Source organism: Sus scrofa, chromosome 10, assembly GCF_054392235.1.
Source record: "Sus scrofa isolate SSC_HxYL_T2T_F1_AM1 chromosome 10, Sscrofa_HxYL_maternal_Yorkshire_Landrace_v2.0, whole genome shotgun sequence".
NCBI lineage: Eukaryota > Metazoa > Chordata > Mammalia > Artiodactyla > Suidae > Sus > Sus scrofa.
In genome coordinates, this window is record NC_139392.1 from 91,587,387 (window position 1) to 91,613,511 (window position 26,125).

General features: G+C 51.9%; 1 protein-coding gene and 1 non-coding gene across 2 annotated transcripts; both read right to left on the minus strand.

Annotated features, from left to right (window-relative positions):
- Positions 1 to 296: 296 nt before the first annotated feature.
- On the minus strand, positions 297 to 392 carry LOC146399601 (small nucleolar RNA SNORA84). Its single transcript, XR_014818389.1, has one exon. It is a non-coding gene; the product is annotated as a small nucleolar RNA SNORA84 (small nucleolar RNA).
- Positions 393 to 3,057: 2,665 nt separating this feature from the next.
- On the minus strand, positions 3,058 to 25,590 carry RBM17 (RNA binding motif protein 17). The gene is made up of 12 exons (XM_003130822.7): positions 25,460 to 25,590; positions 19,145 to 19,282; positions 15,867 to 15,983; positions 12,060 to 12,226; positions 10,848 to 10,945; positions 10,195 to 10,251; positions 9,141 to 9,282; positions 7,208 to 7,359; positions 6,142 to 6,215; positions 5,637 to 5,735; positions 4,576 to 4,648; positions 3,058 to 4,446 (listed from the first exon to the last, which is right to left on the minus strand). The coding sequence occupies exons 2-12, from the start codon at positions 19,265 to 19,267 to the stop codon at positions 4,343 to 4,345; spliced, it is 1,206 nt and encodes a 401-aa protein (XP_003130870.3). The 5' UTR covers positions 19,268 to 19,282; positions 25,460 to 25,590; the 3' UTR covers positions 3,058 to 4,342.
- Positions 25,591 to 26,125: the final 535 nt, after the last annotated feature.

Here is a 26,125-nt window from a genome sequence, read left to right on the forward strand (position 1 = left end):
TGCCAGCCCCACCTCAGATCAGGAGTCTACACCTGCATTTTAACAAGAGCCAAGGGATGAGCAAGCGCATCAAAATTTAAGTCCTTGTCTTGAACTGTTCTGACCACTACTTAGGAATATCTATTTGAGCTTTTTTTTTTTTTCCAGTTTGTTTTGAAGAAAATGAGATTTTAGGTTTCTGTTAAGATGGCTTTTAACTTCTATAAAATTTTCTAGAGAGCCTTTATTTCCCAAGAGATTAAGAACCACTGTATTATTATGCCAAACACCAAGACCCAATGTACTGGCAGGAAGAGCCGTGTATCAGTGACCGGGCTATGGGGGCTGCCGAAGAGAAACAGCCCCCACGCATCAATCACAGGATTGCACCTGGCATTGTTTTTGCTCTTGTCTTTTTTTTCAGGGCTGCACCTGTGGCATATGCAAGTCCCCTGGGCTAAGGGTCACCTCAGAACCACCATCACAGCAATGTGGGATTCGAGTTGCATCTGCGACTTACACCACAGCTCATGGCAACACTGGATCCCTAACTGAGCGAGGCCGGGGATCGAACCCCCATCCTCATGGGTACTAGTTGGGTTCTTAACTTGCTGAGCCACAGCAGGAACTCCTTTCTCTCTGAAATAAACTACGAGCTCTTTGAAAGCAAGGATTACTACCGTGTTCATTTTTTTCACCCCCGTGCAAAACCCAATACCCATATACATACATAGCAATTCACAAAGAAATGCCTGTTGAAGCGAACTGAATTCTCCTTCAGCTTCGGGACGCAAACTGCGAGAAAACAATCTGCAGCTTCAATACTAACAGGTGATTTTCAAATTATCTGCAAATTATTTCCTCCCCCTCCCCAGCCTTTGAATACATTACACACATTTTGGGACGCGGACAATCACAAGAGGTGAATCTGCTTTACAGCAATGGAAACCATGGGTCCATGGTTTTCCTGCACAAGAGCTGCACCCAGGGTGGTGGCAGCATCACTGCTTATGCCCAGGACACCCCTCCTCATCATGCTTGGCATGCTGGACCCAAGCTCACCAAACGGCCGCCTTGGCTTAACTGGAAAAGTGAAAAGCATTTCTAAAACTACGATTGCCACTTACAGCCTGTGGGTTGCACACATGGCCGCCCTGAGTTCCAGGTGAGAAGTGAATGTTTCCAGCCTGTAAATAGAGGCCTACGGATGAAAGGAGCGTGGGGACAGGCGTTGGGCCAGGCAGTGCCTGCCGGTTGCCCTTGTGGCTCCCCAAACTCTACGTCGACCCTCCAGTCCATACACCTTAAAAGCACTCACCCCGACCTGAGGCAGACGATTCCAGCAGAGTCCGGCTGAGCTGCCACTTCTGCCGCAGGTGCAGCCGTGGCCCCCAGCCCGCCCCGCCCATGCTGCACGGCCAGGAGCAGACCTCACACTGCACGGCCGGGAAGGGCAGGGGACCCGCCTGCTGAGCAAGGCCCTTACCTGGACAGTCTTCAGTCTGAGCACGTGGAGCACTGGGCTGGCTGTCGGGCCCCTCCCGTGCCTTAGTGGCCACTGTCCTGGGGTGACTTGAAGGCAGGCAGCAACACGGTTAAGGCACCACCTCCAGTGTAAATGCCTGCTGCGGCTGCCACGGGCCTCTCGGTGAGTCAGTGATGGTGGGTTTTCTGGAACCAGTGGGCTCTCAAGCACTCAGGCCGCGGCTGTAGCAGAGGAAGCCCCTGCAGGCGAGGCCGCACCGCCCTGGCCCTGCTCTCCAGTGGGCCACCTGCATCTGGCCTTGGGGCCCTCCCCGGGTAGCCGCTGGGGTCCACCTGCGATGCTGCCGCCCACCTGCAGCCGCTTCAGCTCTGAGCACACAGGACTGGCCCTCCTGCTTTCAGTGGAGGCAGCTGGTTCCACAGCCAGCACTGGAACCAGGGTTTGACCCCACTCAGCCCAGCCCCAGAGCACCGCTGCCTCAGAGATGACCGGTGGTCAGCAGCCCACCCTCAGTCCGGGCTGGACCTGAAAGTGTTTCATTGCCCAATAACTAGGTTCATCAATCTCTCACCAGCTAACCCAGGACAGCAGGCCCCGTGCCCCATTTCTAGGCTCTAATCACTTGCAATCCCAGGAACCAACCTATAGTGTCCTGGGTGCAGCTGAGAGAACTCACACTACCTTATCGAAACAGAAAAGGCATTTGCCAAAATATCCGAAACAAACCTAGACAGCAAACCGACTCTCCAGATTGGGCCCAGTCGGGCTTCATGGCTTTCCGTAAAGAAACTCCCAAGTTGCACACAGTGGGGTGAACGCAGGACCCCCCTCCGCCCCCTTACACACACCCACACACCCAGAGGAAGGGCTTTCAGCTCACAGGCAGGCCCAGAATGACAGGTTCAGGCCCACGGGGCCTTTCTAGTTACACTTTTGCAGCTTCATGGATTTTCATTTTACACTGAAATTCTTACATTGAGGCTGATTCGAATTTTAGTTACTAGCAAAATTAATTTTAAAACTACATTGCCAAAAATGTTTATATTATTCCAATATCAGAAATTGATGGCAAATAATGCACTAAATAATTACCACAATCATGGAAAACTTAAAAAGTTAGTCATGGGAGACTGAGAACTGTACTCCCTACGCGGTGCCCGCTCTAGTGAAGACTGGTGCAGTCGCCTGCGTTTCCCTGCTTGTTGCTCGAGAATACTGGGGAGAGCCACCCAAATGCACATCAACCATGACGTTATTATAAAGCACGAACAATACTAATGCAGCCACCAAAGGGGGTTACCCTTTAAAACATCAGGGTTTACACAAATTACACGAAGCCGTAGTAACACATCCTCAGCGCGAGCACATTTAGGCACTTGCGAGCCCAGGAGTGGCGTCCTCGCTGATGAGCAGGCGCAGTCCGCAGGTGGCCCTGCTCAAGCCTCAGGCTGTTGATTCTCACATCCTACAAATGTCCAATTAGCGAATTCTTTCACCTTACACTCTTTAATCCAAATTTATTTCACAGAATACATGCACTTTTGTCCCAAAAGCGGAGTCTTAATTTTACTCAGTAAAATGCTACCACAAGAGAAAACGTTACTCTTTTATTTATGTTAAATAAAAACATGAGAAAATCCTTTTTTAAAAAGGGTCAGAATATTCCTTATGTCTCCAAACAAGGTCCATGGATGCAAAGAAATGCCGAGCGCGTCTTCCCCCGCAGGGTCACAGCGCGCTCTCGTGTGGTCGCGGTGACCGCGAGACCATGGGGCACGACCGGCAGGTGCCGCCGCGGGTAAGTCACATGCAGCGCTGGGGCAGGCGAGGAACACAACACCGGACACGAACCTTCGGGAAGCACTTCCTGCGCCGGATTCGCGGCGCCAAGTATTTCTATCTGGTGTCTGCTTGGCGTCCTGCTCAGTGTTTGCACTTGACCGTACCATCGTCCACAATTCCAGACTCGTACCGGTGGGCAGTACAAGTCAGGCAGGTGACGTGGCTCAATTTTATAAATCTTAAAATTACGTATGAGAACTGACACTACTGCAAATTTTGCCAGCAGACACGTGACCCCAAGGAAACATCATTTCCACAGCAGAACTGGGCCCATTCAGTGTCCCTAGGAGGCGCTGAGCTAACCTGTCCATCTGGTCTAAAGACTAGGCTTGACGCGCTGAACACAAATGCTATGTTTATGATTTCTACACCCAAATACCCCTAAGTCCATCACAAACTATAAGCTGGCTTGGCTTAACTGAAAAGAGCTTCATCCAAACAGGTCAGGGAAGGTTCACAATTCTTCAACCTTCATTCAGGCCGTCAAGAGGTTTCTGCGACTGGAGCCAGAAGAATTTCTCTGCTAGAGAAAGCTGAGCTTTTCACCTTGCGCAGAATGCCAAGATGAGACTTTATTATAGAACTTATGAAGCTACAGTTTAGTAACTGGCAGGTTTTATTAAAATGAGTCAAAAAAGGAAAGAAAGAAAAGCAAAGGGTAACAACCCCACATCCCAAAACTGTCTAGATTTTTTAGTGCAAGAAATACGTATCACTGAAGCACTTGAGAAGTATCGTGAAATCCTAGCAAAAGGGTGATCACCTCCGAAGTGGTAAGAAAAGGGGAACAACCAGAGAGGCACACAGATTGGTTTTTTGTTTTGCTTTGTGTGTGTGTTTTTTTTCTTTTTAAGGATTTTTTATACTATATTAAAAAACTCCACAAAATAAAAAAGGGATCAGTCAAGGTAAGTGTCAGAGTCCTCCTGGAGTCTCTGTGCCACAGCCGTGCGGGCTGGCTGGCGCGTTTTTCTCTTCTCAGCGTGCAGTTCATCAAAGGATCTTTGGAGATGACGTGGGCTCTAGTTCTTAAAATCAAACTTGTTCTGCCAAATCCAAGACCCTGAATTTATCCAAGTTGTAGAAACATGCTTTGACCACCCGTCCACCAAAATACCTCCCATTCAGATCGACAACAGCTAGAAGGCAAGCAGAAAGACACGCCGTTAGGACAGGGTCTGTGAGACATCACAGAGCACGTTTTCATCATCAGGGTTAAGAACTCAAACTCGACGCCTCAGTTCTTCACAGTCGGCTGTACAACTCACCTTTAATTGCTGATTCGACCCTCTCAAACTCTAGAAATATGCGTACGGCCTCATCATCAGGGGCCCCCGGGATCTGGAAAGGAACGTGTAACAGGTCACGCGATCACCTGCGAATCCACCGAACCTGAGTTTCCTTCCACAGGTGATTTTGTCAGAGTAAGTTCCCCAATTATCGCCACACACAGACCCGTCCAATCGCAAGGGGACCCGTCCCCTATGCCTCGTGAGAGCGTGCCCAACGTCTCTCTGACAGGCCCCGCCTTAAGTGCTGGGAACACACGGCTCAGCAGGACGGCTCTGCCCTTTGGAGGTCCCGTGCCTCGGACACGCAGACATGTGATCATGCCGCCGTCGCACTGCGACTCAGTGCAGGGGAGAAGCTGCAGCAGGAGCGGACACCACGCTCGCAGGACCTGCAGTCTGTCTCTCACCCTGGCCTGAGCTCCTGTGGGGCTTTGAGGGCCGCTGAGGGCCCCGCTGCAGCTGTGTGGACGCAGCTCCGGCGGAGCCCCACCCCCAGGCGCTCCCCCGGGGGGCTGTCCTCAGTCTCCCGCAGGCCTGAGCCCAGTCTGGGGCCCCCTGCCCTCCCCCCGAATCCCACCCACGCGACTCAAGGCCCTGCTCGCATCCAACACTGCTCCGTGCTGATCGAGTCCTGCGCTTGCTGTCCCTCTGAGTCTGGGGACGAAGCATCTCATGTCACCGTTTGTCTGTGTTTCTTCTCTTGAGCGCATCGCCGAGGGCACGGACAGGCTTCCCCATCCCCGACGCTCTCAACGCGCTGTCGGGCTGTGGGGGGCCCCAGACACACACTTGCCAAATGAATGACACCCAGGCACATCCCAGTCCCTGAGCCACGGAGCACACCTCAGTCACAAAACCAGACGTTTCACCACCTAAACTCTGCGGTCCTCCCCGCGCTTATGTCTGAAACTGTTCTAAGTGCCTTCGACGGCACAAGGCGTCCCGCACGGCACCGCACCCTGTCCCCATTCGTAGACAGTGTGTGGTGACTGTCACTTATAGTCTGGGTTATAAACATCAAAAGAAAGCCCTCTTACTTCAAATATCACACATTTTCCGACTTTGCCGTACTTCTCACACTCTTCCTTGGTTTCCACCTCCAGGTCTTCATCGACCTCCCCCGCGCCGACCATGTTCTAGAGACACAAGCACACACAGACGGTCCAGTCCTGAGCAGAACTGGCTCCCACAGGAAAGACACGTACAGATACCTCTCACGACAGCGGGTGTTCCCCAACCCAGGTGACACAAAGAAAACGCTCATCCCGAAAGCACCCCAAAGTTGGTATTTCTTTAAAGAAAATAAAAACATACAGTAAGCTTCCTAAAGAGCCACGTGAGCAACTCTGCAAGCATCAAAATGTATAAACCAAGCTGAACTTCTACCAATTTCAAGCATTTTCGAATAATTACTCACTGGAGCCCTCAACCCTGTGTTTGGCAGAGACCCAGCAGTGGCATGTGAAAACCAGTCTCGCGTGGCACCTGCCCCAAAGCCTCGTTTCCATTTTCTTGGGGGGCGGACAGGCCTCCCCTCCTTACCCTTAGCAGGACCACCTTCGTAGGACACTTGAGTATTTCAGTCAGTGGATTTGAGTCCGACTTCTTGGCTGCATCTGTGAGAAGACATCATCAGACACAGACGGGTTAGCCCCGCGTCCGAGCTACAGGGAAGAATGTGAATGCAACCGCCACCTCCACGGTTTAGGTCCCACGTCTAAAGCAGCCTCACAGTCTCTGAGCTAAACTGCAGCTGGGCTGGGCGGAAGCATCACTGCTTTGCCATACACTTTCACCAGGACTCCTGGTTTCACCAGACTCCCTGACTTCTGCATTTCCGCCGAGTCCAGCTCCTAAAGGGCTGACGGGGCAGCGTGCTCACAAGCCTCCAGGTGAGCCTTGGCCTGGAAGTGGCGAAAGGCCCCAGCCCGCCCGCCACCAGCGGGCCAATTTCAAACACCCCCACAGGTCGGGCATCTGCTGGCTTCCGGAACCAGCCGGAGAGGCTCGCTGCCGCTTCCGGGGCTGCCAGAAAACGTCTCTTCCCTCTGCAGGTAAAGGCGTTCCGCTAAGCTGACTCAACACGAACTCCGTTCTGCTGCCTGAATGCTAAGTCACGTCTGCCTCATCCCAACACGCCCGCACTACAGAACAGACTGTACCAGTCCAGGGAGGACAGGACAGAAATGGGCATCACCTGCCAAAGACTGCGAAGGAACGCTACTCCCGCGGCAGTCACCCGCAGGAAAACGAGTGCCCACACTCGGAACGAGAGGGGGGGACAAAGGGAAAAGCAGAGGAGCCTTGGAGGACGGAGCGCGAGCAGACGGAATCGCTGCCATCCTGCACACGGCCCTGCCCCTCTCGCCCTAAAAACATAACCACGGCTCTAGCAACGGAACGCGGCTCTGCCTGGCGGGAGCGGGCATGACGTGGTCGTCTGGGGGCCTGCTCACGTGCACAGACGTCCTCCTTTTCCATCTCACCACCTGTCCTCAACTGTTTGTGAAGCGTGCCTCAGGCTTCCCCGGGGCCCAGGCAGAGCAGGGACGCGTCAGGGCCAGGGACTCTGGTGCAGACCAGCCGGCCGGGCCTGCAGGGGGCGCACCTTTCTCGGTGGCGTCGCCCACGATGATCTTGCCTCCCCGCTTGCTGGTCTTCTCCACCGACAGCGCCGTGCTCAGCCCCTGCTCGTGCTTCCCGAGGCCCTGGCCTTCCCGGAAGCCGTACTTCTGCATGATTTTATGTGCTACGGTGCCACTGCGAGGACAGAGAGAGAGACCTGGCATCTCGGCTTACATCACAAGCACCCCCTTGAGGAAAGAGAGAGCATGCATCCCACGAGGGTTTCGATGAGGTCACATGTCATTCTCAAGGAGCCATTAGCCGGGAAGCCGTGGGAGGTTCAGGACAAAGCGAAGCCGCCGACACTGAAATGGGGCGCCCCGCCTCCGAGGTGAGGGAAACGCTGGTCCCCAGGGAGATCCCAAGGCCTGTGAGAGGACACTGGACGTCCTGGTGCCCCACTCGGCCCAGCTACGGGGCTCCTGACCAGGTCGTTTAAAAGGGAGCCCATCAAAAATTACGTATGGTTCAGAGAGCGAAGATGACTGCAACTTTCCAAACAACCGACTTCATCAGTGAGAAGACACTAGCGACCATCTATTTAAATACATGGAAGTAAAGAAACCGGGACCCAAGGGGCGATGAGCCCAGCAAGACCCCCGACAACGTCCACGGGGAAACCGACAGGGGCCCGCCACTCTGAACTCCCGTCCACTGCCCTGTCCAGTCTTTTCCCCCTGCACCGCGAGGGGCCTCAGGGGTCTCACGGGTGCCCCCAGAGACCACTACTCCTGAGGGCTTGAAGCACAGAGCCCTGCTTCAACCCGCCACTGTACCTACAGCATTTCACGTATGTAATTTCCTCAAACATTTCATCTGAACAAGCTGTCCTAGGGCTGGAAAGACCGAAAACTGCTGGACTGTCCTACACTGCACCTTCCTTACGGATGAAGATCTACCACGTCTAGGAGTTCTCATCGTGGCTCGGCGGAAATGAATCTGACCAGCATCCATGAGGACGCGGGTTCAATCCCTAGCCTTGCTCAGCCAGTTAAGGATCCAGCATTGTTGTGGCTGTGGCGTAGGCCAGCAGCTGTAGCTCCCATTTGACCCCTAACCTGGGACCCTCCATAAACCGCGGGTGCGGCCCTTAAAAAAAAAAAAAAAAAAAAAGAGAGAGAGAGAGAGACTCAAATCCTCTGGCAGGGTGCAAACCCCAGGCATCTCTGCAATTCTGACTGGCCCGTGGACGAGGGCACTAAGCACCGTGCCCACGCACACAGCGTGTGACGACAACAGTCCAGCACTTGTGCCATAGGCAGTGTCCTTCCAGAGAACACAGGACAAAGGCCTCAGTGCAATGCAACACTGCTTCATTTCATAGCCCCGCACAGCACGAGAGAAACAGACTAAACATAAAACACCCTCTGAACCAAAATGCATGCCAAATCCAGTGAGGCTTAAAAAAAAAAATCCCAAAGCCCCACCTGAAAATAAACATTAAAACTATTTTCATATGCTGGCAAACAAATTTCTAATTATCATTAGAATGACTAAGAGCTTTTAGACCAAAGGTTCGGAACCATGATTTTAAAGTAAAGGTCATTTTATCAAGGAAAAGAAAAAAACAGATCTCATCCACCCTGTGGACACAGCGTAAGTTAACTCTAATTCTCAGGAGCTACTTTATTTGCTCATTCATGTTACAAAACTCAGTATCAGCAGTGACCGGAAATGGCTCCTACCTGGAGAACACAGTGTCCAGCGTCTAAATCACTCAAACTCCCATGAGAAGGCCTCGCGTTTCGCACAGAACAGAGGCGTGTCCTGCCGGACACCCGCCTGTGCCGGGAGCACTGCTCCTCCTGGGGGAGGCGGTGTGACGCACACCCCACGCCCCCCACCCCGGACACCCTCACCTCCAGACTCACTCATCTACCCAAAGGGCCAAGGCCTCCCTGCAGCTGCACGGTTACCCCATGTTGGCGAGGAAGGAGTTGCCCGGGCCGGTCGGGGATCTGGGTCTGTCCTGTTCCTCGTACACCGGGGGAGGGATAGCAGCTTTGGAAGACTGTGAACGGGGTCTGGAGTCCTCTTCGTAAGGGAAGTCTCGGGGCACTGTTGGAGGAAAACAAAGCCAGTTTATCAACACGCTACAAAACAGTTCTGAGCTGCACTTGAGTCTTCTGCAGGCTCCAGCAGACGCCATCAACCCCTGCGGCTCCCACGACATCCTGTGCACCTGTCCTACAGTCTCGCGAGTCTCACACCCACGTGAGCCTGGCAGCACGAACGGTCTCCGAGGTGGGGGTGGCAGACTCAACAGGCAGCTTCCCAGAGACCCGGATGTGGGGGCCGCACTCTGAGACAGGTTTCAGCTGGGCTGGCTTTATGGTCGTCGGGTGTTTCCACACAAAAGGCACCTGACATTCCCCGACCTCCCTTCTTTATAAACAGACGTGACGCGCACAGGGCCACAGTGGTGGAAAGCACCAGGGAGGATGTTTTCTAGGGAGGTCTGCGTGGGGTCCAGCCCAGATGATCTGTCAGGGCCAATTCCAACCCCGAATTCTAGAGGGAGAACCGGGAGAAGGCGGTTTGGGCGACCTGAGTGAACGCACACAACCCGGGCACCAAAACATCCGACCCAGGAAAGTGCTGCCACCTTGTGGAGGGTCACGTGCTTAACAGCCTGTAAATTACTGGGCACAAAAATTCTAAACTGAGCTGTTTTAACCTAACCCCGAATGTGAAATATCGGAGAAAACAAAACAAGTTGTTTTTAGAAACAAACCAAAAAGGCATCCCCCTGTAGAAGAACCCACGCCTCAGAGACTGGCACATAAACTGGCGAAGGCAGAAGGGGTGGAAGGGAGGACCAGGCCGAGGGCTGGAGCGGGACGGTTCCGGCCACTGCCCTGCCCTCGGGAAGCCCAGCTGGCCGCGGCCAGGACGTCCCCCGACTGGGCTGCAGATGCGCGGGTTGCAGATGCGCGTCTGGACAGAAGGAGGGGAGAGAGAGGTACGTACGCTCTTTGTCCTTCTCCACAAGAGACGTGGGGGGGGCGATGGCAGCGCCGCCCATACCTGCAAAAACATAAATTCCGCTGATCAAAGGCGGGAGAGCGCTTCAGAGTCAGAGTCTCAAGGATGTGACATTGCTGCCTGCTGCGTCACACCTCCCCCCGAGGAGGAAGGATGGAGGGACGTGGCTCCGCCCCTCTCACCAAAGCCCAGGGACTCAGAACTGGAATCCAGGATTAAACTTGGTGAAGCAGGCCTCACTGCTTCCCCTTTCCAGGCGAGAAGGAATCGTGGAGCCGCCCCCGGGCCGTGTGGGGTAAAGGACACAACCTAAATCGTGCTGAGAACCATGCTGGGCGGCCCAGAGCGCAGATCTGAAATTCTCAAGCAAATCGCCGTCAACCAGTGGGCGACTAAACCCAGGAAATCCCAGCGTTGGACAGGGCACGCTCGAGAAGGGTCGGGGCCCAGCGACCCCGTGGCACCAAGGACGTGGCTCAGACACGGCGGGTGTTAGAGCTCCGACGCTCACATGGGTTGCGGGGATCCGCAGAAGATCCCCCAAGTCAGCGCCAACTCAACGACTTATCGAACCGAACGTGAAAGGCCAGAGGGAGAGCCCGCAGCTAAAGCGCCCCGGCCGCGCGCTCCCATCCTACTTCGCTTCCTCCTCTCTCGCTCGTAGTCTTCATCTTCGTCCGAATCTGGATCCGGCCGCCGTGAAAAGCCACTGGCCTCATGTCTGTCCTTACGCCTCCTGTGACAACAAAGGAAGCAACACTCATCACAGAGGAGCCAATTTAGAGACACAAACCCAAGGAAGTCACGAGACCGTACCCCCCACACTAAAGGGTTGGGGTGTGTGTGTGTGTGCGTGTGCGTGTGCATGCGCACGTGCCAAGAGCTGGCTGAAGACCAAAGTAGCAAAAGTATGAGGAGAACAATCCAGAAGATAGATGGAGCAAATCTGATAAGTACAAGCACAGCAGCAGGAAAAACATTTCCTTGGAGTTCCCAGTGTGGCTCAGCACTCAACGAACCCGACTGGCATCCATGAGGATGCAGGTTCGATCCCTGGGTTAAGGATCAGTGGGCTAAGGATCCGGTGTTGCCGTGAGCTGTGGTGTAGGTCACAGATGAGGTTTGGATCCCGCGTTGCTGTGGCAGTGGTGTAGGCCAGGGCTGCTACCACTACAACTGGACCCCTAGCCTGGGAACCTCCATATGCCCTAAAAAGACAAAAAAGAGAGAGAGAGAGAAAAGAAAAAAATTTCTTTGATATTTCCCTCTCTCACTTTTAAAGCATACCAAGAGAGCTAACAGTTAAGAAAAATCAGTAAAAGAGTAACATTTTTAGTATTTTAAAGAGTTAGGATTCTAGCAGACTCACAGCATAAGCAAAAAACTATTATTCAACAGCGAGTTTCTAAGTTAGTTTGTTTTTTTGTCTTTTTGCTATTTCTTTGGGGCTGCTCCCACGGCATATGGAGGTTCCCAGGCTAGGGGTCGAATTGGAGCTGTAGCCACCGGCCTACGCCAGAGCCACAGCAATGCGGGATCCGAGCCTCATCTGTGACCTACACCACAGCTCACGGCAACACCAGAGCTTTAAACCCCCTGAGCAAGGGCAGGGATCGAACCCGCGACCTCATGGTTCCTAGTCGGATTTGTTAACCACTGCGCCACGACGGGAACTCCCTAAGTTACTGTTTTAAGAACACACCCAAATGATCCTGCATCTGTGCCTGAAAGTGGCTCCGATTCTGTCTTCACGCCGGGATGTACACAGCCAGCCCCCGCCCTCCCGCTGCCTGCTCAGATGGGTCACGGTATTTCGAACAAAGAACACCCACGTCCACACGGAGCCTTACTTCTCTCTCTCTTCTATCTCCTTCTGTCTCTCCAGCTCCCGCTGTCGCTGCCGCTCCTCTCGCTGCCGCTTCACCACCTTCTCGTAATCGTTAGGAAACATGGGGTCATACTCGTCGGCCAAGGGGATCAGAACTTCTCCTGCGGAAAAGCCACTGGGAACAGGGTCCTGAGGAAGGGAAAAGGCCAGAGTGAGCACCGGCCTCCGTCCTGGAATCTTACTCAAAGATTCCGGTCGAGGAACGGGAGGGTCCGAGGGGCCCTGAGGAGCCTGTCTGCCCGTCGTCCCGAGGAGGGACCAGACGCCAGAGGAGGTTCGGTGACCTGACGGGGCTGCACATCCAGCTCAGCAGCAGAAGACGGCAAGGAGCCCGCCCAGGTCAGGATTCGGTCCACCAACACCTGCACCAGTTCCCCAGGGGTCCTCGAGGAGCTGCCACCCCAACACTGGCATTTGCTTTTAGCGAACACTGCACGCTTCTCTTGTTATGTACATCCATGGAAAGAAAACAACAAAACCACTCAAGAATACAACCATGCCTGTGGTCACCTCTTGGAAAAACGTCAGACTCTGATCACATGGAGACGTGACACGTCAAGACTTTAAAAAAGCACAGAGCATCCCCTCGGGCATCGTGCCCTCCTCTGGCCTGTATCCCCTCGCAGGCGGGCTGGGCAGACCCCAAGTCCGCCAGGTGGGGGGCTCTCTGCACATCATCACCCCTTTCTCCAAGGCCCACTAGGACCAGCCCGATGACAGCCCCGCTTCCCTTCTACACACCTAGAAACTGGGCTGCTAGTTGAGAAAGAGGTAGTAGCCTTCGGGAAATCAGAGAAGCCAGTGGCGGACAGGGCCCAGCCTACAGAAGCGGGCCTGGCCCCAGGCTGGCAGCCTCCATCCCAGCGGCTCTCGTCGGCCCTGGCCTACCCACACGAGGCCTCGCCTTCCTACACGGCCGCACGCTCTCCTGTTCGTTTTCTGAGCACGACTCCGCCTCACTCTGCGAAAATAAGATGCCTCCACTGGTCTCCGCCAAGGCCCTGGACAAGCCCAGGCTGGCATCCCTGAGCGCCCGGTCTGCTTCCTCTGCCCAGGGCAGGCAGGGTGTTCATAAAATGTAATTGGTATTTGAACACGAAACTGATGTGACAACGGGAGCTTATGTTTAAAGGCAACAGATCTAAACCTAACAATTCCTGGGCTGCACGGTTCAGTTTGACGTTTCTCCCTGTAAACAAATACTTCATGGTTTCCTTCCAATTACAAAATTACAATAACACTTTGACCTGGTGAGTAAAAGAAGTTTAAAAAATAACTATAATCCTGTCCCAGGCCTGATCTCTGGAAAATTTACACAAATCTGTTTACCACAGGGCTCTCAAATAAATCTGTAATCCTATGAAAGACAAGGAACTCGACTTAACATTCTGTGATTACTCATACGGGAAAAGAATCTGAAAAAGAACGGGTATGTTGTGTGTATAACTGAATCACTCTGTTGTACAGCAGAAATCATCACAACTTTGTAAACCAACTATACAAAAAATAAATAAATAAATAGAAGTAGGTTCTTATTTAAAAAACAACCCACAAAGGAACAAGATTTCCTTTCAGTTTTAGGACAGGAGAGGCTAAACCATCAGCCACCTGATTTACGTAACGTTGCCATCACAAAGCTTCCAACTCAGAACGGACTGTCAGCATGGGAGTTTCCTGGTGGCCTAGCAGAGTTGGGGATTTGGTGTTGTCACTGCTGTGGCTGGGGTTCGATCCCTGCTCCAGGAACTGTCACATGCCATGGGCACGGCCAAAAAAAAATAAATAATAATAAAATAAATAAATAAAAATGACTAATCCAATCCAACTGTTTTGAAAAAACAAAACAACATGGAACGACAAACTGTCAGCATGAAGGTCAATTCTGTCATGTCAAAATCTGACAGCTGACAACTTTCGCTGTATAAACCTGCTACTAAGTTCAACGATGCACCAGCATTCTCTGCTCCAGCGATGGAGCAGCTTGCCTAAAACCCGAATGCTGGGGAGGGTGGGAGAGGCCCCAGCCCATGCACTGCAGGAGACACCGTTTACGGAGACCACGCGCTGGGAACAAGCTGGCACTGCAACAAACTGGCCGTAGAAGTGACTCATCGCCTCCTGCCACCTCAGGACGTGCATCTGAAGAAGACAACATAAAGCGCACAGAAGGCTCCCTGCAGAGGTGTTCCTTAGTGTTACTTGCGGTGACACAGGAAGGCAGATCCAGACGGCGCTATAACCAGAATACCTGGGCCAAGCAGCACACCCTCACCTGATGGGACTGCTTCACAGCTGGAAACTGGTTATGGAAACTACCTAACAGGAAGGAAAATGCTCACTGATTAACGGGGAGGGGGCGTCATGTGACAGGTTCTAGAACCAGTACTCAGCAAGAGAAGATGACCAACCAGTCTTGAACTAGATAAAGCAAGAAAGAATGAGGTGGGGGAAATGTTAAAAGACAGAATCCTCAAAAACCTTCCCCTGGGGGTGCCTCTCCCTCCTGACGACTGTCAGCTGCAGGAGCAGCACCAGGTCCTCCGGCCAAGAAACCAGAGGCCCCGCCGGGCACGGAACCAGAGCAAGGTGGGGGGCAGGCGGATTCCAACCCAGAACAGTCCACACTGTGAGGACACACTAAATAAAGAAGGAGGGGCACGTGGCAGGGACTGTCTCAGCGTGCCTGGGGGTGGGGGTGGGCTGGGACGAGAACCTTGCTGACAAACAGCAATAATAGAATATTCTATCTATTATTAGCCATTCAGTCATTTTTCATTAAGCAATGTGTCTGCATGCTGCTCTTTATTATTTATTATTCTTCATATTATGTGAACGCCATCTGGGGAAGGCTAAAAGTATATCATAGGGTGGGTGTAATTTTATTTTTTTTTAGGGCCACACCGGCGGCATATGGAGGTTCCCAGGCTAGGGGTCAAATCAGAGCTACAGCTGCTGGCCTACACCACAGCCACAGCAACGCCAGATCCCAGCCACATCTGTGACCTACACCACAGCCACAGCAACGCCAGATCCTTAACCCACTGAATGAGACCAGGGACTGAACTCACATCCTCATGGATGCTAGTCAGAGCCGTTTCCGCTGCGCCCTGACGGGACTCCCGCGCAGGTGTAATTTTAACCACAGTCTGTGTTGGATCCACTTGTCCTCCACTCTGTACAGTTTTAACTATGATTCCGAGTTACCCTTTTCCGTATCCTTCTCATCCTCGCTACCCCATTTTTGGAGCTGACCACATCTGCTTCTTGTTTTGAAACCTACGTGAAATCACTGGGATAATGAAGCCTGGGGTGGTAGAACTATTTTTTAAAATTCTCAATTTTAACCCACAATAAAACAACGAGCACTAAAATTCCTCCTAAGAACAAAAATTAGAAATGACCTGTGTGTCCGTCACTAGCAAACGGAATCGGGTTCACCCGCACAGGGGATGCAGGGCCGCCACTCACACGCGCATGTGGTCCTGCGCTTTCGGACCCAGACCGAAGTCACGACACGTCGAGGGAGAAAGCCAGTCAGGGAGCGGCGGGGGGAGGCCGAGCACGGAAAGCTACTCCAGAACACGAAGCTTTTAAATGTGCGGGGTAGGACTGAAGTCCTGTGTTTTTCTCTTGGCATGTCTCCAATTTCTGATTTTTCTATTAACAATTTTATTTTAAACATATCAATGTTTCCAACTTAGTAAAACAAAAGACAAAAGTAAGCTGAAAATGAGCCCAACTGCCAAGTGCCAGGCGCGAGCGCAGTTACCTTGAGGCCGGCGGCCACGTGCGGCGGGGTGTCCACTACCTGGCGCTCGTCCGAGGAGCCGCCCCGCTTCAGATCGATGACTGGGGCAAGGACTGTGCTCTGTTTTGTCCTCTGGCTCTAAAATCAATGAAAAACAAGAAAAGTGTACTTGAGGCTTCCCATTAAAATCCATTCTATTTGTAACAAAGATTTTTTTGGGAGGGGTTCCCTCTGTAACAAATGTTTCAGATATGAGAAAAACAATCTTAAAATAACTAGTTTCTAATTCAGTTATTAAAATAACCATATACTGGTTTCTTTAGACTTTTTTTTTTTTTTTTTTTTTTTTTGCTGTTTCAGGGCTGTACCTGTGGCATATTAAATTCCCAGGCTAGGTTGAATCAGAGCTACAGCTGCCAGCCTACACCATAGCCACAGCAATGGGGGATCCTTAACCCACTGAGTGAGGCCAGGGATCAAACCTGCATCCTCATGGATCCTAGTCAGGTTCATTAGCTGCTGAGCCATGAAGGGAATTCCTGCCTTTTTTTTTTAACAAGGTAAATTTCCTCCATTTTTGTAAAAAGTTTACAGAAAGCCTGATCACTTTTATTTAAATATGCGTATGAAATACTGCAGGAACAAAGCCCTTCACTTGATTTCCCCTTGGACCCGAGGAGAGCAAACGTGTCACAGCACCTTTCACTCTAGCTAGCGTGGATCCTTCAGAAGACACGGGCATGCTTTTATATCGTGGGCATACACTTGTATAATTATGCCCACTTTTAGTCTAACTGAGTTTGTGTTATGATACTTCATAACAGAACAGCACTGTTCCTTGAAGCCAGTCACTTTACAAAAGAGAAGATGAGGGAGTTCCCATTGTGGCACAGCAGAAATGAATCCGACTAGGAACCATGAGGTTGCAGGTTTGACCCCTGGCCTTGCTCAGTGGGTTAAGGATCCGACGTTGCCATGAGCTGTGGTGTAGGTCGAAGACATGTCTCTGATCTGGAGTTGCTGTGGCTGGGGTGTAGGCCGGCAGCTGCAGCTCCAATTAGACCCCTAGCCTGGGCACCTCCCTAGGCCACGGGTGCAGCCCTAAAAAGACAAAAAAGACACACACACACAAAGGAGAGAAGATGAGTCCTTCAAGAATAAAATGCACAAAATGGTATTAGCATTAGAATATAAAGCTGTATTTACATACCTTACATGCAAAACAAAAAGTACGCGAAACTTTCAAAGATTTAAATTAACTTAAAAAAATTAAAATGAAAAATAAGACTTGTTAAGAGTTCTCGCTGTAGCACAGCAGGTTAAGAACCTGACTGTGGTGGGGCTCGGGTTACCTCGGAGGCACAGGTTCGGCCTGCGGCCTGGCGATCTGCGGCCTGGCGCAGTGGGTTAAAGCATCCGGTATTGCTGCAGCTGCAGCTCGGATGCAGTCCCCAGCCCAGGAACTTCCACATGCTGCAGGTGTGCCATTTAAAAAACAAACAAACAAATAGGACAATCTTCCTTTCACATGGAATGAAGGTTTGTCTTAAAAAGACAAAACTGTATCTCTTGAAAATGAGGTAGTACTGGTATTGAAACATTTAAATCTGATAATGATATATAAAAAGGTAAAACCCTGATCAACAGAACCAACAAGACAAATTTAAAGTCAGTGCTACTCGGTGTATCCCAATCCTGAAAACCTTTTCCAATACCCAAGGCATCAAACGTAAGCCATTCAACATTAACGATGTTGGCACTGAGGAGAAAAAAAAAGCGAACTTGAAAAAAAAATGTATTTTGGAAATTTTCAAACATTAAATCAAGGAGAACAGTTAATGAAGTCGCAGGTCTCCACCCGACTCCAGCAGCTATCCACTCACAGCGGATTTTATTCCACGTACATCCCTACCTCCCTGCCCTAGACTGGGGCATTTACGGGAAATCTCAGAAATTATACCACTTCATCAGTAAATATTTCAACATGTTATCTGTGAAGCAGTTTGGGTCAACTCCTTTTTTCGTCACTGCCTCCTCCTTTAAGGAAGCTTTGCATACATTTTTCCCCCAACCCTGAAACTGTAACACCACACACACGCCGACTTGCTCAGGTCCTTTACGGGTAGCTCTGCTTTACACACAGGAAGAGCAAGGCTTTTTCCCCCCTTAGGACACATAGCTGCGGCACTTGGGGGGTAGAGCTTCTACCGGAGGTGCACGCTCCGCAACAATGAGCCAACCCCAACACCGCTCTCATTCCTTGGGTTTTTTTCTTTTTTTCTTTTCAGGGCCAAACCTGCAACATATGGAAGTTCCCAGGCTAGGGGTCAAATCGGAGCTACAGCTGAGCTACACCACAGCTCACAGCAACGCCGGATCCTTCACCCACCGAGCGAGGCCAGGGGTAACCCACAGCCTCATGGTTCTTAGTCGGATTCGTTCCCGCTGTGCCACGATGGGAACTCCTCCTACGCTTTTATTAGCAACATTTTAGTATCAAACATCCAGCAGACCACTGTTCTTAATGTTTTACGTGGTGAACGATTTCGAGGATGGTGCCAACCCCCATCACGATACAACAGAAACAAAACCACTACCCCAGACTGTGAACCTTGACACACTCATAAACCAACCTGAGCCGCGTGGTAACACACACACATTATGACAGCTCGGGAATTACCACAGCTTCAGTCCCAAAGTGCTGCTTCCGAACCACCTACAACAAACAGCAGGCTGCTCCCTAAAAATGCAGGCTCCCCAAGCCCCAACCAGAACCCATATTTACCAGAGTAACAGGTATTACATAGCCTTTTTTTTTTTTAAGCTTTGTAGGGCTGCACCCTTGGCATATGGAGGTTTCCAGGCTAGGGGCTGGATAGGAGTTGCGGCTGCCGGCCTACACCACAGCCACAGCAACGCAGGATCCAAGCCACGTCTGCGACTTACACCACAGCTCATGGCAATTCGGGATCCTTCGCCCACTGAGCGAGGCCAGGATTCGAACCTGCGTCATCATGGTTCCTAGTGAGGTTCATTACTGCTGAGCCGTGAAGGCATTACATAGCATTTTAAGCAAATTCTCAATCTCTGACGCACACAAGTCTGAGAACTAGAAACCAAGAGCACTGCTTTTCTCCGCTGGGACTCCCCGCAGCAGTTCTGTGCCCAGGAGGCAGAGCGACGAAACCACCTCACGTCCTCCTCCTGCCGAATGTCTGGGCCTCGAGGTCGGGAGAGAGGTGGAGGAGGCGGCTGAGCCCGCTCCTGTCAACCCTGCTCCCGCGCGGGGCCGCTCCTACCTTGGCCTGCGTGAGGGCTGCCTTCTTCACCTGCAGCTGCGACTGCAGGAGCTTGAAGTTCTTGGACCAGCCTTCCGTCTTTGAGTCGCTGGTCTCCACCCCCAGGTCATCGTACAGGGACATGGTCTCAGCTTGATGCTGGAAGACAAGGGGGTCGGGTTTTCAGAAGGCTGCTCAAGGGGAAAGAGTTCCAGTCACTCCGCGACGACACGATGCAGCACCATGGAATTTGAGAGGTAGGAGGTAGGTGACAAGATCACCAGGTCCAGGAACATTCAGGGACAGAGGCCAAGACACTGGGCTTCACCAAGCAACATCCCTGCTAATACACAAAGTTACACCCAGGTATTATTTTAAAAAACCCTTAAGAACGGACTGTCCTATGTATACGGTCTTGCAATCAAGTAATTCATGAGTGCAATTGTTCTGTTCTATAGCACAGACTTAGGAAAGACGGAAGTTCTAGATTCAGGCATTAGTAATCCCATATACCCAATTTCTTAAAAGTTCTAGCTGTGTCAACAGCAGAAAGTAGAAGCCTTACAAAAACAGCAAATCCGGAGTTACCGTAGTGGCACAGCAGAAACGAATACAACTAGGAAGCATGAGGATGCAGGGTTGATCCCTGGCCTCGCTCAGTGAGTTAAGGATCCGGCATTGCCGTGATCAGTGGTGTAGGTCACAGACATGGCTCAGATCTGATGTGGCTGTGGTGGAGGCTGGTAGCTGTAACTCTGATTAGACCCCTTGCCGGGGAACCTCCACATGCCCTAAAAAGCAAAAAAAAAAAAAAAAAAAAAAAAAAAAAACCCAAAAACGAAAAACAAAATTCCCTTTGGGGAGGAGGCTACCCTTTTATTAAAGAAAAATTTAGGAGTTCCTGTCGTGGCGCAGTGGTTAACAAATCCGACTAGGAACCATGAGGTTGGGGGTTCGATCCCTGCCCTTGCTCAGTGGGTGAAGGATCTGGCGTTGCCGTGGGCTGTGGTGTAGGTCGCAGACACGGCTCAGATCCCACGTTGCTGTGGCTCTGGTGTAGGCCAGTGGCTACAGCTCTGATTCCACCCCTAGCCTGGGAACCTCCACATGCCACAGGAGCGGCCCTAGAAAAGGGAAAAAGAAAAAAAAAAGAGAAAAATTTAAATATACGCTTAAAAAAAAAAAAAAAAAAAAAAAAAAAAACGGAATGATCTCACAGATGTGACGGAAGCGAGTTAGATTTCTTCTTTCTTAAAAAAAAGTTTTGGCTGCTGCATGCAGCAGCTTGATGTGGGATCTCAGTTCCCAGACTAGGGACTGACCCCAGGCCACGGCAGTGAAAACACTGAATCCCAACCACCAGGCCACCAGGCCAGTCCCCAGGGTTAGATCATTTTAACACCCAGACCTCCTTGTATCCACCAAGAAGAATCTTAGTCTTCGATGGCGGTGACTACAAAGAGACAGCCAACAACCTACATGTGAGCGACCAATACCTGCCACCCCAGCAGACAGAGGAACAAGAGGACAACGACATCAGAAGGATGAGAGCCGGCACTTAGGAAGCCTCGTCCCACTGAAGTGGGCGAAGAGCAGCACCTGCTACAGAGGCTCAGGACCACGAAAGCCGAGGGCACCCAGAAGGGGGACCAGGGACCCTGGAGATAAATCCGCCCAGGTCAGAGCTGGTCAGAACACAGCTTGTGCCGGTAAATCTCTCTGCCACCCTTAAAAACCTTGACATTCGAAACCACCTGTCCCACTTCTCAAAATAAGAAATCAGGAGTTCCCGTCGTGGCGCAGTGGTTAACAAATCCGACTAGGAACCATGAGGTTGCAGGTTCGGTCCCTGCCCTTGCTCAGTGGGTTGCGGATCCGGCGTTGCTGTGAGCTGTGGTGTAGGTTGCAGACGCGGCTCGGATCCTGCGTTGCTGTGGCTGTGGTGTAGGCTGGTGGCTACAGCTCCGATTAGACCCCTAGCCTGGGAACCTCCATATGCCGCGGGAGCGGCCCAAGAAATAGCAAAAAAAAAAAAAAAAGAAATCAATCTCTTCCTTGCAGATGGAAAGAGAAGAAAACTTTGACTGAAATCTCTAAATTGCAGACATTCTTAACCCAGGTAGTTTCTGACCACAGACACATTCCAAAAATCTGTCAGTTCCCAGGCTCGGACCGCATCCTGCACTGAAATCATGCCACACAACTCCTGTGCTCGTGTGTGTCTCGGGGAGGGAAGGTCACAGAGTCAAGAAGGGAAACATTTAATTTCCCGGGTCGTACTGTCTGACCCTGGGCAAAGCTTCTCCATTCTCTAAGGCGCCCCGGGGCCGAAGGAGCAGCGGTGACCCACTCCCTCCGCGCAGCTCTCTGCCCGCGCGCCAGCACCGTTCAGTCTTCCCCCTTCCCGGATGTCTGAACCCTCAGGCTGCTAAAAGCCCTGAGCTGAGACTTGGACATGAAAGGCCCGCGGCAGCACAGGAGGAGGCGAGGAGCAGCAGAGCCCTCGGCGGCCCCATAACTCACCTGCACTAGCGCAAGGCCTACGCGGCCTCCTCCTCCAGGCCCGGGTGACAGCCCACCCGCTCGGCTGACAACAGTGCCAACAATCCCCTAGAGTGTGTCCCGCAGGGAGTGCCCTCGGTTTGCCTTCAGTGCCGAACAAACCGGGTCTTGTGAGCTCTAAGCGCGAGCCACGCGGGAGCCACTGAGGCTACGTCAAGAACGAGCGCGCCGAGTGCAGCCGTGACCTAACTAAGCACGGCTGACATCCCACCCCGTCTTCCAGGTTCCACAGGGAACGCCCCAGGTCCACCCCAGAAGCCACCGTTTTAATCCAGGCCATCATAAACGCCACGACAACCCAGATCCAGTGACAAGAGTCCACGAGACCATACTTCCTCTAGCTCCACTGCACTCGGAAGCTCACCCGTCAACAATTCCACGGGACCTGCCGCGCTCCGCAAGCTTTGGAAGTTATTATACAGCTGTACCTTCGGGTCACTTAAAGTTCCCCGTTCCCGTTCTCAAACGCTTTAAAAACACACCTTAAACACGCGAAACTGACGTCACCCTAGCAGCATCCGCTGGCTTTTGTGTAACCCGGGGCTTATTAATCAGATCTCCGCATCACAGTAAACGCAGAAGTGCTTTCCTCACTTTTCTCCTCTTCATTTATCTTCAAATTCACAGAACTGGATTAATCACAGCAACGGCACCCTCGTTACTGCACACTTACGACCTGCTTTAAGTAATTACCACGACACTACAAGCAGAGGACTCACCACCCAAAAGAAGAGACATGGTCTGGATAAGAAGCCACTCAACCCCCAGGGCCCCCAACCCGTTCAAGTGATCCCCCCGGCCCAGGGGTGAGCAACTTGAGCCCCGCTCTGTTAATTCCTTGCTTCCCTCCTTTTGTATAACTTTATTTACAAAGCTTTATTGCATCAATTCCTTAGAAGGTGGGTATATCTTTAATTCAGCTGCCTTAAGCACATGTAAATATATCATACACAACTCACTCCAGCGCAAACACTGAAATGTAACAGGTGCACAGACAAGGCCGTTAGGCCTGAAATTAATTAATGCTGTGACGGCTTTCAGATAATATAGCATTTATTTCATGAAGTCTGGTGCCAGGTAATAAAAATCCAGCACTTTCTAACATTTGATATACTTTAAGAAGTTAGGATCAAATACCAACAGCTGATTTGTATAATGTCTTTAAGAAACCTTCTAACTATTTACTTCTAAACACCATTCTTCGGTTAACACATCTTCCAGGAAGTCTCTGTGTGGCACAGCGGGTTCAGGATCCAGCATGGCCACAACTGTGGCGCCGGTCACACCTGCAGTGCAGGTTCAATCCCGGATCCAGAAACGTCAACATGCTGCAGGTGCACCCAAAAACAACAACAACAACAAAAACCCCTCCAGGTATGCTTTTTTTCCCCTTAAAAAGAAACACGGTAAACATGGTTCTGCCAGAAGAATGAGGATTTTTCAAGATTCTACCTAAGCTGGCAAAGTATTTTTTACACATGTGCAACTGGCAGAAAAAGAATACAGACATCTTCTCAGAAGCATTCCACTCACTCACCTTTCAAGTGCGTCTCTGAAGCCTCTGTGACAACCCCCCACGTAAAAGCAACTGTCCCTGAACACGTGTCTCTCACTATATCATCAGCCCTTTAAAGGTAAGGCCTGTTCTGTCTTTGCCCATAGAAGCACCGTAAGTTTTACACCATAATTCATGGGAGAGAAACTCCCCTCACCATACAACTAATAATGAGTCAAAGTTTGAGCTCTGAGCACCTAAACAAGTGGACATGGTAAGAAAAGACCTTTTATCACTAAATAGACATTCATGTATCATAAATCAAAAACGAATCCTAAAGAACACGCCAAGTGCTAGACACATGGACACAAAGCAACAGGAAAGGCCACGAGGGTGGTGCATGCTGATGCCAACAAAAAAGACAGGTAATAAGAGGCATCGCTTCATGTGTAAGATGTGTGACTTCCTAAAGAATTTTTAAATGTTTCCCTGTACCTCCAGCTCTGACCCCTTGTCACAGTTTAATACTTCCATTCATTCTCATAGACGCTATAACTGCCCAAGTACATAGGCTGGAGTGTCCGTGAGTCACCTGTAACTCAGGTGTGTAAGAGAGCATCCTTCACTATCCACAAGTACGGAAGACTTGGGGAAGGAGTACCAGCCCTGACTGCTCCTCGAGTGTAATTTAAAACAAGACAGGTAGGAGTTCCCACTGTGGCCCGGCAGAAGGGAATCCAACTAACAACCGTGAGGCTGCGGATTCGATCCCTGGCCTCGGTTCAGTGGGTTAAGAATCTGGTGTGGCTATGGCCGTGGTGTAGGCCGGCAGCTGCAGCTCCAATTGGACCCCTGGCCTGGGAACCTCCATATGCTACAGGTGTGGCTCTAAATGGCAAAAACAAAAGCAAAACAAAAAAACAAGCCAGGTAAAGAGACATCCACTTTACAAAGTTGCATTTGGAAACGCAAGACAGTTCTCCAGATTCCTGTTTTCTGTAAAGTCTGTCCGCAGCCATCAGAGAGCCCCAGGGTCAGCTCCTCAGTGCCCACACCTCTCACATCTCCCGCCGGCTCACAGCCTACTCACTGTTCTAAACTGCACCGCGTCCATCTCTTGATAAGGTTCTAAAAAGAAAACACCCTCAGTTTAAGTTACTAATATCCTACACTCCCAAAATGTCTTTGTGTTTTATAATCAAAACGTCTGTGTCCTTCACCCCATAAAACTGGAAATTGACTCGCACTCTTTAAAAACTCTGTTGGAGGAGACGCAGTCCTCACCTACTTGAGGATGTTGCGTTTCGCCCTCGTCCAGAAGGTCCTACTTCCCACCCATCCGCCTGCCTCTAGCAATAAATCCCTTCCACGGCTCTCCACTACTGACTTCTCCCACCTTCTTGACCTGACCTGACCTGCCCTCTTCAAGCCTCTCTGCCTTTGCTGCAGTTTCCGAAACGCGCTAAGACGCTCGGCCTCTGCCGCTCTCGCACTTATTTCTTCTGCAGGAAACCGTTCCCCCATCTTGCACATCGAACCAAAGACCTCCAAGGTTCAGTTATAAGCCTCCTTCCCTCTTGGAAGCCTTTCCAGACCCCCCTCCAGTCCCTCAGATCAACCCATGCCTTTATGCTTGTTTCCCGAAAGACCAATCTTCCAGACTGCAAGGACAGAGGCTTATTTATCTTGCAGCCACTGTTCGTTGCTGACAAATGGTCTGGGTAAAGGGAGATGTTCAAAAGATGCTTGGCGATTGGACGTGAGAGCTGCAACGCCGCTTTGCACGGACGAGGGCAGCGCTAGAGCCGGAGTCCCGTCTTCCTGCGCGGCCAGGTGAACCCGGGTCTCTGAGAGATGTCCACACCTGGATTCCCCGCTCTGCGGCCGGGGGAGGAAACGGCTTCCTTCCTCTGCACCCTCCAACCGGGAGGGGTGCAAGCGTTCGGGGCCACAGGTGACCCAGGCCTGCCCACCAGGTCACGGACCGGGCAACTTTCCCCAAACACGCCCGCGGGGCCAGAAGAGACGAGGACACACAGACGGAAAATGAGAATCCGGGAGAGGAGACCGGGCCCGATAACCCGGGCAAATAAGGGAAAGGGGCGGCGGGGCGCGAAGGGAGACGCGGAGAGTCGGCCGGGGCCAGGCCGCCTGAGGCGAGGGGATGGCGGCCGGGGGACGGCCTGGGACCCCCAGCCCTCACGGCGCGGCCGAAAGCGGCGGCCTCGCGTCCAGCGCCGCCCGGGAGGCGCTCGCCCCCTGCCCCGGGCGCCACTTACCCGGTCCGCCCGGCCGACGCTCCCGGGCGGCCACGCACCGGGGCCGACGCGCCGCGGAGACGGCGGGCAGAGCGCTCGGCGTCAGCCCCCGACGGCCGGACCGCTCCGGCGCCAACCCCTACGCAGAGTCCGCGGGCCGCGCGGCTGCGCGGGGTCACGGCGTGTGCGGCTGGGAGAGAGGCGCGCTGCGCCTGCGCCGAGGACGCCCGCCCCGCCGCGCGCCCCCTGTCCGCGGGAGGACCTCATCGCACCGCCACCGCGCCCGCGTCCCTCTCTCCCGCCAAAAGATGTCGCCGTGTCGCAAGGTTGCCACATTTCAGTAACACCCCCTCCCACTCCCCGCCATCGGGAGGAGGACGACTGGTGCAGGGCTGCGAAACCATCCCGCCGTTTGGGCAAAGCTGAAAATAAATGACAATAGGAGAGGTGACTGGGAAAACGAAGGGCTTCAGAAGAAATGGCCCAAAGCGCTGAAGTAAGTGTAGGACTAAGGAAACACAGGGAGGGTGTGGATGTTCTAAAGCGTCAAAGTTTAAAAACGACATAACAGAAGCTGGGAGGAAAAAGAAGGTGGAGTTCTGTGTAAATACGATTCTCACATCTGCGTTCAAAACTGTAGGCAAGGCCTTGTGTCCCTGTCCTTTGAAATAAAAGGCTTTGCCTTCC

Coding starts and splice junctions, on each gene's coding strand:
- RBM17 (XM_003130822.7), bottom strand. CDS start 19,267: ATGTCCCTGTACGATGACCTGGGGGTGGAGACCAGCGACTCAAAGACG. Junction 9,283..10,194: donor TGTGGAGAAGGACAAAGAGC/GTACGTACCTCT, acceptor TTCCTCCAACAG/TGCCCCGAGACTTCCCTTAC. Junction 5,736..6,141: donor CGAAGGTGGTCCTGCTAAGG/GTAAGGAGGGGA, acceptor TTGTGTCTCTAG/AACATGGTCGGCGCGGGGGA.